The sequence below is a fragment of the Ctenopharyngodon idella genome, chromosome 1 (assembly GCF_019924925.1).
Source record: "Ctenopharyngodon idella isolate HZGC_01 chromosome 1, HZGC01, whole genome shotgun sequence".
NCBI lineage: Eukaryota > Metazoa > Chordata > Actinopteri > Cypriniformes > Xenocyprididae > Ctenopharyngodon > Ctenopharyngodon idella.
Genome location: NC_067220.1, coordinates 33,553,280 through 33,567,685, shown reverse-complemented (window position 1 = coordinate 33,567,685; position 14,406 = coordinate 33,553,280). Strand labels below are relative to the sequence as shown.

The following is a 14,406-nucleotide window of genomic DNA, read 5'->3' as shown; positions in this document are numbered from 1 at the left end:
ATTCGGTTTTTGTGTGTGTGTGTGTGTGTGTGTGTGTGTGTGGGTTTCTCACCAGTGCAGACGCAGGGCGTGCAGGAAGGCTGACAGCCCCTCCATAACGAGCAGGATAGAGACAGTGAGCATGGCGAAGATGGAGAAGATGATTGACAGCACCACAGATCCCACATAGCCTTGCCACGAGAGTGAAATTCTCATCACCATCACCCAGAGAACCTCAGACAGCTCTAACGCACACAAATACAGAACTAAGCATCTACAACAGACAATTGCACCTATAAGTGAAGATGTAAAACTTATAGATGCTTGTGAGTATTTGCATACGTGCATGCGCGAGGCTGAGGGCCCAAAGTCGAAGGTACGATGCAGTGTTGGAGATGCAGCCCAGGCAGTACTCTATGGTATGGATGGCCTGGTGCATAAAAACCTCTGTCCAATCAAACTCCTGTAAAGGTCAAAAAGACAACCATATTATATTTCAGTAGTTATGCTATTGAAGAATGGAAAATTAATGCTTTCAACTCTGAATCTACCTGAATGTTACCCTTTCACCTCTCTCTTTGACTTCTAATGTTTAACTTCATTTGAGGAATGGTGTTATGATCTTTTCTTTTTCTCACCTGTTCCTCTGTTCCCCCTCCTCCCTCTAGGTCTCCTAGTTGAGCGTTTATAGAGCTGGTGTCTGTGACTAGGGGGTGCTGCTCCTCCTGTAACTGAAAAACAGGGTCAAGACCTTTCATCAGACACAGTATGGGAGAAACTGCAAGAACACATGCCTCACTGCTAAGTCACCTGGTCTTTTTTGTTCCAGAATATGCACATGCATTAGCTATAGACCAACCAGACAAAAAGTATAAATATATATACTTTTTTTTTTACACTACTGTTTAAAAATTTAGAGTTGGTAAGAATTACGCTCACCAAAGCTGCATTTGATCAAAATATTTTACTGTATTTTTGATAAAATTATTACAATTAAAAATAAATGTTTTTTTATTAATTTATTTTAAAAAGTAATTGATGGAAAAGCTGTATTTTCAGTCACATGATCCTTCAGAAATCATTCAGATATGAGTCATTCTACAGTTTAGGGTACACTTCACATCCACTGATAATAACCATTTTCTTTACAAATATATTTTATCCATTAATGGAATGCATAATATCACACAAATATTTTGTGCACCCTATGTTAGAATTTGCCTTGATTACAGTTTATGCAGTGTCTGTTTTTGAAGTGAGCGTGTCTCGGACAAAAAAGTGTTTACTTAAAAGTCAACATTATTATATATTATATTAATTTCTTTAAATTGATGTTTTTTTGTTTGTTTGTTTGTTTTTTTAAGTAAATTTAAATTAAGACTTTAACAAATTTTTTTTATGTCTGCAAAAGTTAATAACTGACAACCCCCTGCAACTAAAAATGGTTTATCACAACACCACACAACCAAAATCATATGATGTTATTTTCTTTTGTAGTGGACATTTTGATCACAATATTGTAAAAGCCCTTTGATTTTTTTCAATATTTTATCTACAATAACCTATTTTCAGAGAGTATATTAATGAACCATCAACTATGTTACATTTTATGGTACATTATTAAATTCTGCGATATTTTGATGATTTCGATTCAAATACATATTTAAATTTGAGGTTAACCTGATCAAGAAAAGAACGTGATTGGCCAGACAAAGCCTGCCATTAAAATTTAAAGTGAAAATGGCGAAATTGTCAACTGTTTCCTGTCCACTTAGTTTCTCTGTAGAGTGAAAGTATTCATTTCTTTAATATATATATATATATATATATATATATATATACACAGTCAAACCAAAATTATTCAGACATTTTTTATATTTTTGATATATTTTTTCTAGTGGTTGCAGGACACTATAGTTAATTTATGTAAGTGAGGATAGCAAAATAAAGTAAACTGATGTATTATACCCAAAAATTCTTCATACAGTGGACTACCAGTAAAACTGATAAAAATTTGGAACCAAAAATTATTCAGACACTTTTACCTGACCATGTTTTGCTTAAGTGTTATCTGACATAATTAAGAATAATTTTTTCTGACACAGTTTAACTCTGAGATCTTGTCATATTTTATTACCATATATTTAATACCATTTTTTAAAACTATAGTGAATAAACTATATTAATGAAAGAAATGTTCAAGGTGTCTGAATAAATTTAGTTTTTTTTCCCTTAAATCAAAGACGCCAGAACAGCCTAATTTCACCCCTGCTTACCGTTCTCCTGTTATTCCTGTGCTTGAAGTACAGATAAAGCGGTTTTCCAAGTAACAGCACCGGAACTGCTAGCAGAGCCAAACACAATAATATTCTCTGCACTATCACCTATAGAGAGTGAAAGGATATGTATGTATTAATCACGGCAGTAAAACTGTAGTACAATATAAAACAAGTTACAAGAATCAGTGAATACTAAATGAATCTCTCACCTGTCCTGGATAAAGTGGTGGGTTGTCTGGGTTCTCACCAAACACGAACATGTCAATGAAGTGAATCAGGATGCTGGGAGCGCAGTCTGAATCCTGAGGTCCAAACGCAACCCATTTAAACACCACCATGAAGACAAGGTACCCAAAAAGACACAGCATGAACACTAGTTCAGGAATCAACACCAGAAACATGCTGCTCACATCCCCCGTGTACCTGAGGAGAAAGTGTAACATTAAAAGGCTAAGAAAAAATAAAGAATTAAGTTGCAGAATAAAAAAAATTAAACCACATAAAACCAGAACAGACCATAAATATGAAGCAAGTAATGGTAGACCAAAATGAATCCTACTTTATGACTCACATGTAGTTGAAGAATGATAAGCAGATTCCAAAAGTCATATGGATGACCCCGATGATGACGGACATCTTCATCTTATAGGAGTTGAGGAAGTTGAGGTGGTTACTGGCAAGGCTCCAGATCTAAGAACCAGGGAATGAGATACAGTCAAACCCAAACCTCACAGTGAGCTAGACACAAGCAGGATTTGACTAAAGGCCTGATTACCGGGTCAATGCCGAACGGATATGGTCCCTGGAACACTCCAGTTACGTTTGGATCCAAAGTGAGGTACTGGTTGCTCCTCAGAGTTTCATCACTGAACCAGCCCAGAAGAAAGAAGACAAAAGTGAGTGTAAAATGAGGGCACAAAGGCAAGCTGAAATGGTGGATAATTGATCAGGTTCACAGAGTCAAAGTGCGAACAAATTAGCAAGGTGGTCACATTAGCGAAACTTGTCAGTTGTGTACTGTCAATAGTGTAGAGATGTATGAAGCACAGCTTACACAGAAGTCTTTCAAACCAAGCAGCTTTCTGTTGGTTAACATGGCAAATCTGCATGACTAACTTGAGCCGTTTGCGAAATATGTGTTGGGAAATCTTTTACCCTCATGTGAAATTTCCAATCGCACCGATACATACAAAGTTCTGTCATGAAACTCTAGATGGCACAGGCTGATAGGTCCTTAACTCAATCTGCTTGCAATCACATCATTCTCTATAGGGCACAGCTGATTGGTTCCTACTGTATCAGTAGCCAATTAGCTCACTCCATAACCTTTAAATACTTGGTCAGCATTTGCTGTAGCAGTTGCAGCACGCTTTCAGAAAACCTCCACCTTCCCCAGCTCCACCTGTATAGATCTGCTACAAGTAATTCATGTATGCTATATTGTACAACAGCAGCATCTCTTGCTTGCTCACAGCAGCGTTTTGTGTATGTATTGGCAGTAGCAAGTCCCGTACTTGCTCTGCAGCAGCAATAATCAACAGCAGTCAATAATCAGCATTGTCATACCCATTACCATGCCAAACACTCCGAGAGTTGTCATGACAGAACTATTGAAATGACTGGATTTTGCCAGTGAAAATTCGCAGAACAATGATAAATGTAACCGTACCTTATCACTCTAGTAAAGAGTCAGTCTGATTCCTTTGATTTACCACCTTATAAAGGGAAGGAAATCCCGAACTTCCTGACAACCAGTTGGGGTGATTAACACTGTAGATTAAAGGCATTTCTGGGCTTTGTCTATTGTATATCATTCATCAGCAGGGCGATGGGTCTGGAGGGGGGTTTTGGGACACTTGTATAAAAACAATTATTTCTGCATTTCCTCTTGGTTCTTCTGTGGTTTGATGTATTGTATGTATGCACATACATAGAGCTCATCAAATATAGTAAATGGAAGTTTTTATGTCTTAAATGCTCTAATGAACTTTTTAAAGCGTCAGTGTTTTGGTTGAGTTGACTTTCAGGGGAGGGACAGAAATCTCTCAGTCTTATGGGTTTGGAACAACACAAGGGTGAGTAAATAATAGGAAATTACAGTATTTCTCTACAAAAAAAAGCTATTGAACATTTTCCACCAGTATGGCCCATGTAAGACACCCTTGTCCTTAGAGCACAGTTAAATCTTTAAGTTAAAATCTACCTTATATTTAACCTTTGCCTTGGACGTAATAGTGTGTGTGTACCTCCAGTTGTAGTGCTGCATCATGGGTTTGAGGTGCCAGCCAGAGGAAAGAGGACTAAGTCCTTTACTGAAGCACTCATTATAAACAGCCCCAGTATAGATGGAGAACAACCCCATCAGAAGGATCAGATACCTTCCACCAAACAGCATACGCCAAATCTAAAACAGATGCAAACAACAAATTAATTCTGTACAAAACTAAAGTACATTATAGAACATGATGGATAAAATTAAGGCAGACAGATACACTACTGTTTAAATTTTGAGGTCAGTAAGAATTTTGTTTATAAATAAATTAAGACTTTTGTACTGCAATGATGCATTAAATTGATTAAAAGTGACATTTATAATGTTACAAAACAATTTTATTCAGTTTAAATGCTGTTCTTTTTAACTTTCTGTTCATCAAAGAACCCTAAAACCTATCATGATTTCCACAAAATAGAACTGAAAGGTTTGGGATCAGTAATATACATATAATTACTGACCCCAAACTTTTGAAATCTCAAAGCTAAAGAAAGATGACTTGTATTGTTACATGTATTGAACCTAGAAAGTTCTTTTAAAATAAAGAGATCTCTTAATGTATAGTATGTTCTATTTAAATGCCTTTTTCAGTCTTGATGGCAGCTATAAAGATTATAATATGTACTGTATAAAATGAAAGAAACCTCATTAGTGCTATTCCTCATCTTAGGGTCTCTTTCCTCCAGAACCATCCACAGGGCAGCCAACGTCATGAGTAAACCATGACCAACATCTCCAAACATCACCGCAAACAGGAAAGGAAAAGTGATGATGGTGTACACAGCTGAGAAGGGAACACACACACACAAGACATTTACCATGAGAGGTTTCTGTATTTTTATAGGTTGTTTATCTCAATCAACACCCTCTTAAAATGGACATTTCTACCAACAAATGCAACTTTAGGTAACTAAAATTACTTTTGTCTGTTTCCATGTGACGGTGTGTGTGTGTGTTACCTGGATTAACCTCTCTGTAACTGGCCACACCATAAGCATCCACAATGTTCTGGAAACTGGAAGTGAATGTGTTGGTGATAAAGAGTGTTGGAGGAGATGTGGGTGCAGGTAAACGGTTGTAGAAGGAGTCTACACTGCTACCGCTTTTTCTCTAAAAAAAAAGAAAAGACAATACGCTATTGTGAGATTCACTGCTTTGAATCCTGCTGTAAATGACTGACCTTCAGTCCACTATTATAATACTTAGTCATCTAAAAATGTATGACAACTGTGTGCATCACAATACTTCAAAATCAACATTTGACATCTGTGTGATGTATTTTGTGTGAAACAGTGCCTTTTCTCACCGTTCCTTCTATCAGAGCGCTCTGGAGCAGAAGCAGTTTGGTCACAGGGCACCAGGCCTCTGCGATGAGACACTTGTCTGTGACTGAAGGGCTGCAGAGGTTAAGGACCGTCTGCACAGCTTTACATTTCTGCACTCGTATCTTCCACTGTGGCATCTGACACACGCAGCGAGACAGCAGCTGCTGCATATACTGCTCCGTCTGAGACAGCACCTGCAGACAGACAAGAGTGAAGTTTGAGAGTGGACATGAAACTATTTAAAGTCAAAATGAAATAACAGATTATTATTATTTACTTTTTTAATAAACATACTGTGCATGATAAGTGCACACTATTACGTATAATATACACTACCGTTCAAAAGTTTTATTTAATGTTTGTGTAAGAAGTCTCTTATTAGGCTGTATTTATTTGATCAAAAATAAAGTAATATTGTGAAATATTATTGACATGATTAAAAACGCTTTTCTATTTTAACAATTTTAAAATACTATTTATTCCTGTGATGACAATGCTGAATTTTCAGCATCATTACTCCAGTCTTAAGTGTCACATGATCCTTCAGAAATCATTCTAATATGCTGATTTGCTGTTTAAGAAACATTTATTGTTGGACACAGTTGTGCTGCTTAAGTGGTATAATGCCATGTAAAAATAAGTCTCTGATGTCCCCAGAGTGTGTATGTGAAGTTTTAGCTCAAAATACCCCACAGATATTTTTTATAGCATGTTAAATTTGTCACTTTTTGAGGGTGAGCAAAAACGCTCAGTTTTTGTGTGTGTCCCTTTAAATGCAAATGAGCTGCTGCTCCTAAGCAGAGGGCGGGGTTTCAAGAGCTTGTGTTAGCAGCGCCGATTACCTCATGAAGACTCACTGAAAATGTCAGAAACTGTCAAATGTCAGCCTTTTATGTTCAAACCGGAGTCGAACAATGATGGAGAGACTCAAGAAGAAGTGACAACATGTAGAATGCAACAGGACGTTTCTGAATGGTTAGTTGATGAATTTATGTAGCTGATGTGGAGTTAACTATCTTAAAGTCATTGATTAGCGAATTCTGTCATGATAATCTATAAATCGCTTATGTGGGAACTGTTGTAAGATCCTACAGAGCCAGAGAATATATGCTGCATGAAGATAGAACAGGTATAGTATAATAAATAATTACGGTTATAACTTATATTGGCATCTTGCTTTGAGCATCATAACTTTGCAGATGCTGTTTATGCTTTAACAGCAACATTACACACTAACTAAAGTTAAAAAAGTGAAATCATAAAGAACCACCCCTTTAATATTTTTATGGAAACCATAAAAAAAAATATATATATATATATATATTATTTGAAATATATATTTTTTTATTCTTTGGATCAATTTAGAGCATCCTTGCTGATTTTTAAAAAAATCTTACTGACCCCAATCTTACTTTTGAACAGTAGTGTATAATAATTTTCTTCTAGTTGAATATCCTGTTTCACTTTGAATGTTAATTTCAACATTTACTAATACATTAATAAAAATCAAATGTTGTATTTGTTAACATTAGTTAGAACTAACATGAACAAACAAGGATTTTTATTAACTAACATTAACAAAGATTAATAAATACTGTAACAAATGTATTGCTCATTGTTAGTTTATTAACTGATGTTAACAAATGAGACCTTGTTGTAAATCATTACCTAAATATATTACACTGATGTTCTTATTTCAAAGAGAATGTTATTATACAAAATAAAAAGATGAAGGGAACATTTCAGTCACCGTTTTGATATCTACTATCCTGCTTTCCAGCCCCTGAAGTACTACTTCTCTCTCCTCCAAGCCCTCTGGATACACAAAGGTTTGAGTGTGGAAACTATGAATAGAGAGATTCAGAATATATATTACTCCTATATAAATGGAAAAGATGGGGTGGCAGTACTGAAATAGGAATAATGTCATATCATGAAAGTGTGCTATAGTTAGCTATAATTAAATTTAAATAAGCTATGAATGTACCAATCACAGATCTTCTTTACTTTCTGCCCAATCTGCTCTCCCCAAAAAGAGATAACAAAGACAGTCCACTGAATCATCTCTCCCTGTGAGCAGAAAAAACATATAATGTTTATGGCCATTTGACATTTTCATCAAAAAGAGTTATCTGGGTTTTAATGTAATACTCTCTCACAGTGTCTGGCACTTCCAGCCTCTCCTCCATCTCCCAGAAGTCTACAATGATATAACCACAACAGGCCCGCCATAGCAGCCTCTCAAACGATGGAACCTTCCATGGATGAACCACACCAGTGACAAAGCTTTGCAGGAAAGATGCCAATAACATAATTAGTGTCTTGTTACACAGTGTTTAAATGTGAAAATAGTATTACAACTTATTGCCGAAAGGTGCGCTCACATTTACGTTGATCTGAGAAAAATTTCCAGGCTAATCCTAGTCATTTCAGTAGAAATCCAAGTGATCAGGAGTTTCATGCAAAGTTGAAAATTTTTCCTATGCAGATTCCCCTCATGTTCAGGCAAATTTGTCGCACTGTGGGATTACGAATTTAAGAATCTGTTTAAGATCTGCTGATCCTATGTCCTGACATAACATCACATGAAATACTAAGGTGAAGTGCATTGTATTTAGCAATTTAATTTAAAGATGACGACATCAGATGAATGATTCTGTTTAGCAAAGTTTCCAACAAGAGTTTTCTGCCAGTTCCTGTTCTCTTTATTTTATGTCTAATGAGTCAGATTACTGAGGTTCTCACCTCTTGTCATTAATTGCTCTTGGAGCCCCTGTCCCATTCTTTGAATAGTAATGCTGATTGATTTAGGACTTGCAACACTCTATAGTCTGGGGCGGGTTCCTTTACCTGAATACTTCATTTGCATGCTTTGTTTAAGGTCGTCTCCCAGATGCTTTATCTCTATCCCTAAGCACTGCCCCCTAAAAATTATATAAACTACAATGTACACTGCCTTAGTTGGACTTGATGACTGCAGCTACCGACAGCACGTGTTCTCAATAAAGAATCTGCTGAAGATATATCCAAGTCTCCTGATCTTCACTTCTGAGATTTCCAACAGCACTGACCAACAAAAAGCTGCTTGTTTTGAAAGTGACTTCTGTGCGGCATTACTGACAATGGACCTTTTCCAGACATTCCAATAGCAATCCATGTGTTTGGGAGTTTCTTGTGAGGGCGAACAAGTTCCCCACACAGATTTCACTCATGTTCATGTTGATCATGCAAATTCACCGTGCTGTCCAACAGAAAGCTACTTAGTTTGAAAGTGACTTCTTTATGAGCAGAGCTTCATACATCTCTATGCTATTGACAACAGAGTGGACCTTTTTTTTTGCAAGCAAAATTTTGCTAATGTGACCGCATCTTAAAGGTAGGGTAGGTAATTTTTGAAGAGGCTAGCAATAGCGAGCTAGCTCCCACCCTTTCCTTCAGAGCGTCTCCAAAGCCACGCCTCCTCCAAAACACATGCACGTGTACAGCTGGGAGCAAACAAAAGCGTCACAAGAGACGGCGTTAAACTACCTCATGTCTCAAAGCACACAACATTACAATAATAATGAACATAACTTAAAGAGCACTGACCTGTACTACCTGACTGCTGCAGATTCATTTCAGCATTGACAGCGTTGCCATTCAAACACATAAATTCAAGTCACAAACCACTCACGGGTTTCCATCTCTTCCAGATTACGCTAGTTATGGCGTGAACGGAGCATTAGCTTGTTGTTTTGGTTCAGGAGGAACTGTAAAACGTGGCTGCTGTTTCAATTGTGGTGCACAGTGACTGACATCTGTCTAACTCTGCATAGCATTAAACGCACTGATGACATGTGATGTCCGTGCGAGGAAGGTGCGCAGAGGTATGGAAATACATATGCTGACAGGCAGGTAGAACATTGGACCGAATGCAATGATTGGATGAACATTTTATGGTCCTACGCCTTCCACAGATGGTATATACACATATAAATACATTTAGACCACATAACTTAGTGATTGCTAGCAGGGTGTGAAGAGTATTTCAACCAGCAAAACAAAAAATGTTTCTGGAACAAATCCAGCCTTTAACACAGTACTTCCCAACCTTGTTCCTGGAAGCACACCAACACTACGCATTTTCAAACTCTTCCTAATCAAACACACCTGATTCAACTCTTCAGCTCATTAGTAGACTTCAAGACCAGAAATATATGGGTCAGATAAGGGAGACATCCAAAATGTGTACTGTTAGTGTGTCTCCAGGAATAGGGTTGGGAAACACTTTTCATCTCTCACTAGATTTCTAAGGTAATGCATCACTATTATAATGATTGCTGCCCTTTCTCTATTAAGGTGTGGTCACATTAGTAATATTTTAGCAAAATTCATCAGGGCAAAATTATGGTCCATTGTCCTTAGTGTAGAGATTAGGGGTGGCACGGTACATGAAAAAACACCCGAACCGTTCGGTTCGCTTGTCTCTGTTCGGTTCGTGTGTGCGTCGCACGGTTCGATGCATGCGCAATGTAGCCCCGTGCTCAGACAGTTTCGCCTCAGACAGATTCGCGCGAACATACATACAGACAGTAAAAGTGGAGTGAGGAGTGCTGCAGAAATGGCAAGTGGAGGAGATAATGAAGGCTGCCCGGAGTTGGCGGATGCGCCCGCGTCATTCAAATCCGGTGTGTGGGAACATTTTGGATTTCATGTTACTTACGATGACAATGGAAATAAAACAGTAGGTAGAACGGCGACTGTGTGCAAGCATTGTGCAAAATGCATTCAATATGCTAATGGCAACACTTCTAATATGACAGTTAATTTGAGAAGACATCACGCCAATGTGTCGATAAGCACAAACAGGAGAGGGCCGGTTAGGAAACAACTTCTACTGTCCGCAGCATTTAAGCAATATATATATATATATATATATATACACAGTGGCACTTTAATCTCTAGTTTCCAAATACTGCACTTCAATTTCAAGTGAAAGAAATGTATCCTCACTCTCAGGGAATAGAAGCATCGTTTATACTGTTTTTATGTTAAGATGGTTAAACTTATGCTTGACTTTATGATTATGGCCTTTGCTATTGTTATAGCCTCATTATATTATGTTATTACATTATATTATATATTTATGTTTAAAGTATTTTGACTTGTTTAAAAGACAGAGCTTTAAGAGTTCCTCTCTTTTTCTTTTAAAATATATATATATATTTTTGTAAGAGCTACACTAAAGTTGGCAGTTTGATAAATGCAAGTTAATTTCAATCTTTGTGTGCTAAAAAGGCACAAGTTCCTGTAGAGATAACAATACACATTCTCCTTTTTTTTTGCCAAATAAACGAAAAGCATGTCATCATCAATGTCTTCTCTCTTGCTGTATCAAAATCTCACCTAGCTTTTACTCAGAGATGGTCCCAATAATGTGCTTAAAGTCAAGTCAAATCCACTTAGTGCATGATTACATTACAAAAATGTTAATACTGTATCCTAAATTGTGGATAATTAAGCCAATAAGCTATATATCATATGCTGAAGGAAATTTCTGGAGTGTTAAAGATTCAAAGAAAAAATAACAACAAGAACCGTACAGAACCGAAAACCGTGACCCTAAAACCGTGATACGAACCGAACTGTGGGTTTTGTGAACCGTGCCACCCCTAGTAGAGATGCATGAAGCACAGCTCACACAGAAGTCACTTTTAAACCAAGCAGCTTGCCAACACGGCGAGTTCACGTGACCAACTTGAACATGACTGAAATCTGCATGGGGAAATTTTCGCCCTTACATGAAATTCCAGAACATGCGGATTCCAATTGAAATGACTGGATTTCGCTAAAAAAAATTCACCAGTAAATGTGACTGCACCTTTAGACGGATAGTGTCCTCACCTCAAACGCATATCTTGCCTGCTGTCCAATAGAGCTGTGGTCTCAAGAGTTGGAGGTGGGACCTTTAAGGACATTATTAGAAGGTCTGGTGAATATCTGAGAGACATGTCTTGGAGGTAAGCATGCTAAGAGCAGGATTTTTACCTGTGAGGTTGGTAGTAAAATGCTCTGCTTCAGGACCCCTCTGTACTGGCTGAGCTGGATCAGCTGGTTACGTAGACTGTCCCTGTTCCTTGACACCTAAATGCAAACTGGGTCAAAATCACCACTTGCACTACATGTTTATCATGATCTCCTTTCTGGAACACATGATATTCATGATTTCTAAGCCTATTTCTGTTTCCTCTTCTCACCTCTTTGAGCTCTCTTGCAAGTCTCTCGCTCTCCTCCTCAATGGAGAGCAGCTCTCTTGGCTGTGGGGCTGATGGGATTGGCGTGGCTGTGGGTAGAGGCCCTTTCAGAGGAGGATAGAGAGAACGACTGATCTCTTGCTCCAGATATTCTAAGGAATAAGGACAGGGGAAACATGTTGAGGATGTGCACAGTCAGGCTACACTGATTATACTACAACACTTTGATGAGTGTCAAAGAGTGCCTGAAAATAAAAAAGTGACTGAAATAACTATACAGTACTTGCTGTAGGGGTAGCTGGTCACTGAAAGGTAAATATTTACTGGTTACATAATAATAGGGGTTTGTTTTAAAGACTTACTGAAGGTTTTCTCCAGCTCCTCACATCTTCTCACTTCTGAAACAAACTTCCTCTGAAAGGCATTCACATTTGGATTCAACTGAGAAAATTGGGTTTAAGAGAGACAGAACAAGAGGGATAAAGAGAAAGAAAGTGTAAACGTACAAATTAGAGCACAGATTTGTGTCTGTAAACTTCATCTGTGAAAGATCAGCCAATGTCTAGGCTTTTTGTAAGTATACTACTGTTCAAAAGTTTGAAGTCCTTCATGCTCACCAAGGCTGCATTTATTTGATCACAAATACAGTAAAAACTGTAATATTGTGAAATGCTCTTACAATGTTGAAAAGAGTTGTACTGCTTAATATTTTTGTGGAAACCATGACTTTTTTTCAGGATTCTTTGACGAAGAGAAAGTTCAAAAGAACAGCATTTATTTAAAATAGAATTTTTTTGTAACAATGTAAAATTCATAACTGTCACTTGATCAATTTAATGCATCCTTTCTGATTAAAATGTTTCAAAAAAATTTCTTACAGACCCCAAACTTTTGAATGGTATAGTGTATCTATTAAACTCACATCTCTGAATTCGACTAAGCCCAACTCTCCAAGCTCACTGACGCAGTTGTAAGCCGAACCTGCCTGAAGGAAAAGCTGGACCAGGCACATCTCTTCACTTCGGAAGAGGCTTCCCATGGTAGCCTAAAAATAATGCGTACAATCTCAACAATAAACAATACAATGTAAACAGTACAAAAAATGTAAGTAATTGAGAGATATGCATATCCATATCTTGCAAACTGAAGAATAAATGATAAGTGTGCTTGTATTTCTTGGGCTTAATAATGTTGTATACAGTGTGACAATAATGAAATTAAAGGCCATTATTGGACACAGTGGCTACTTATCTAAAAGAGTAGCTTGTGCTTTTCCTAATTTTGAGGCAAAAAAAAAAAAAAAAGATTGTACACTGAAGGGTTGCATGTGACGGTGGTTAGTTGGTAATCTAATTGAGATTTCATAGGGTATTCACCCATTCCCATGTGATGAATATGCTCATGAAAAAGAAACTGAACCTCAATTAGAGTCATCTGAAAGTCATTTAAGATAAGGCCCCTGTGATCAGTATTTTATAAGAGAAACAGAAGAATGACATGGATCTTATTATTGATAGGACCAGTATCCTATTAAAAATAAGAATGTAAAAATCTAGTCTTTTGATTGTTTCAGCAATTAAAATGTAAAACTATACTAAATGCTATGGAAATACGAATTCAAACAGTTACACACCCTTTATAAACAAGTAGCTACACAGCGATATGCAGCAAAAGCATTTTCTCGCATTTACCAGACAAGTAAAGACGCTGTACAAAGAGACGCCTTAATTGTCTTTCAGTGCAGTGTAAAACAGTGTAAACAGTGGTGAAAGTATTCACAGCGATAACTTTACATATTTAATCAAAATGTGGTGTGGCTTTATGAGAATTATTCGAGTCTGTCGAAAGCACTTGGCGTAATGCAGTCTGGTGGGCAGTGTAAAATAGCGGCAGTGTCCCGTTACTGCAGCAGCATGGCGTAACAACATAAACAAAACCCGCCGACAGAAATAGGACATCACTGTGAATTGAACAAACGCGATTTATTTGCCTTTGAATAGTTTTATATAATACGCAGTATTTACACTTTATGGTTTCAATGAGGAGCTCTGTGTTATGCACTTGTTTAATTCAAATGCGCATTAAACTGTCGATCTTACCGTATGTGATAGACAAGGATCGATTAATCCAAGGTGATCGATGTTGGGAAAATAAGTTATCCACAATTTAATCTCATGGTCGGTTCTCTTCTGAGGCTCTGCGATGTAAACAGCGGATCTTTGAGCTCGTGGCCGCTCATTACTCCAGCTCCAGTCATTGCCATGTGATTCAGCCAATGAATTCGACCTGCTACAGAAACAGCACACAAGCCAAGAGCA

The 14,406-nt window shown here is 37.4% G+C and overlaps 1 protein-coding gene across 3 annotated transcripts in view; it reads right to left on the bottom strand.

The window, feature by feature from the left end:
* tcirg1a (T cell immune regulator 1, ATPase H+ transporting V0 subunit a3a) overlaps window positions 1-14,406 on the bottom strand; it is a 24,838-nt gene extending 10,432 nt beyond the window's left edge. Inside the window, exons 1-20 of one of the 3 annotated variants that reach the window (XM_051902380.1) lie at window positions 14,188-14,406; window positions 13,011-13,133; window positions 12,451-12,529; window positions 12,092-12,240; window positions 11,883-11,978; window positions 11,739-11,800; window positions 8,015-8,141; window positions 7,843-7,925; window positions 7,606-7,699; window positions 5,837-6,049; window positions 5,490-5,640; window positions 5,175-5,314; window positions 4,505-4,662; window positions 3,034-3,124; window positions 2,830-2,948; window positions 2,468-2,681; window positions 2,256-2,363; window positions 618-704; window positions 322-442; window positions 53-224 (exon numbers count right to left, since the gene is read on the bottom strand). In XM_051902380.1, coding sequence (XP_051758340.1) covers window positions 53-224; window positions 322-442; window positions 618-704; window positions 2,256-2,363; window positions 2,468-2,681; window positions 2,830-2,948; window positions 3,034-3,124; window positions 4,505-4,662; window positions 5,175-5,314; window positions 5,490-5,640; window positions 5,837-6,049; window positions 7,606-7,699; window positions 7,843-7,925; window positions 8,015-8,141; window positions 11,739-11,800; window positions 11,883-11,978; window positions 12,092-12,240; window positions 12,451-12,529; window positions 13,011-13,127 — 2,381 coding nt within the window. In that variant the 5' untranslated portion in view covers window positions 13,128-13,133; window positions 14,188-14,406. Of the gene's footprint in view, window positions 1-52; window positions 225-321; window positions 443-617; window positions 711-2,255; window positions 2,364-2,467; window positions 2,682-2,829; window positions 2,949-3,033; window positions 3,125-4,504; window positions 4,663-5,174; window positions 5,315-5,489; window positions 5,641-5,836; window positions 6,050-7,605; window positions 7,700-7,842; window positions 7,926-8,014; window positions 8,142-11,738; window positions 11,801-11,882; window positions 11,979-12,091; window positions 12,241-12,450; window positions 12,530-13,010; window positions 13,134-14,187 lie in introns of all 3 variants that reach the window. The other 2 variants (XM_051902371.1, XM_051902387.1) reach the window with 2 other exon arrangements.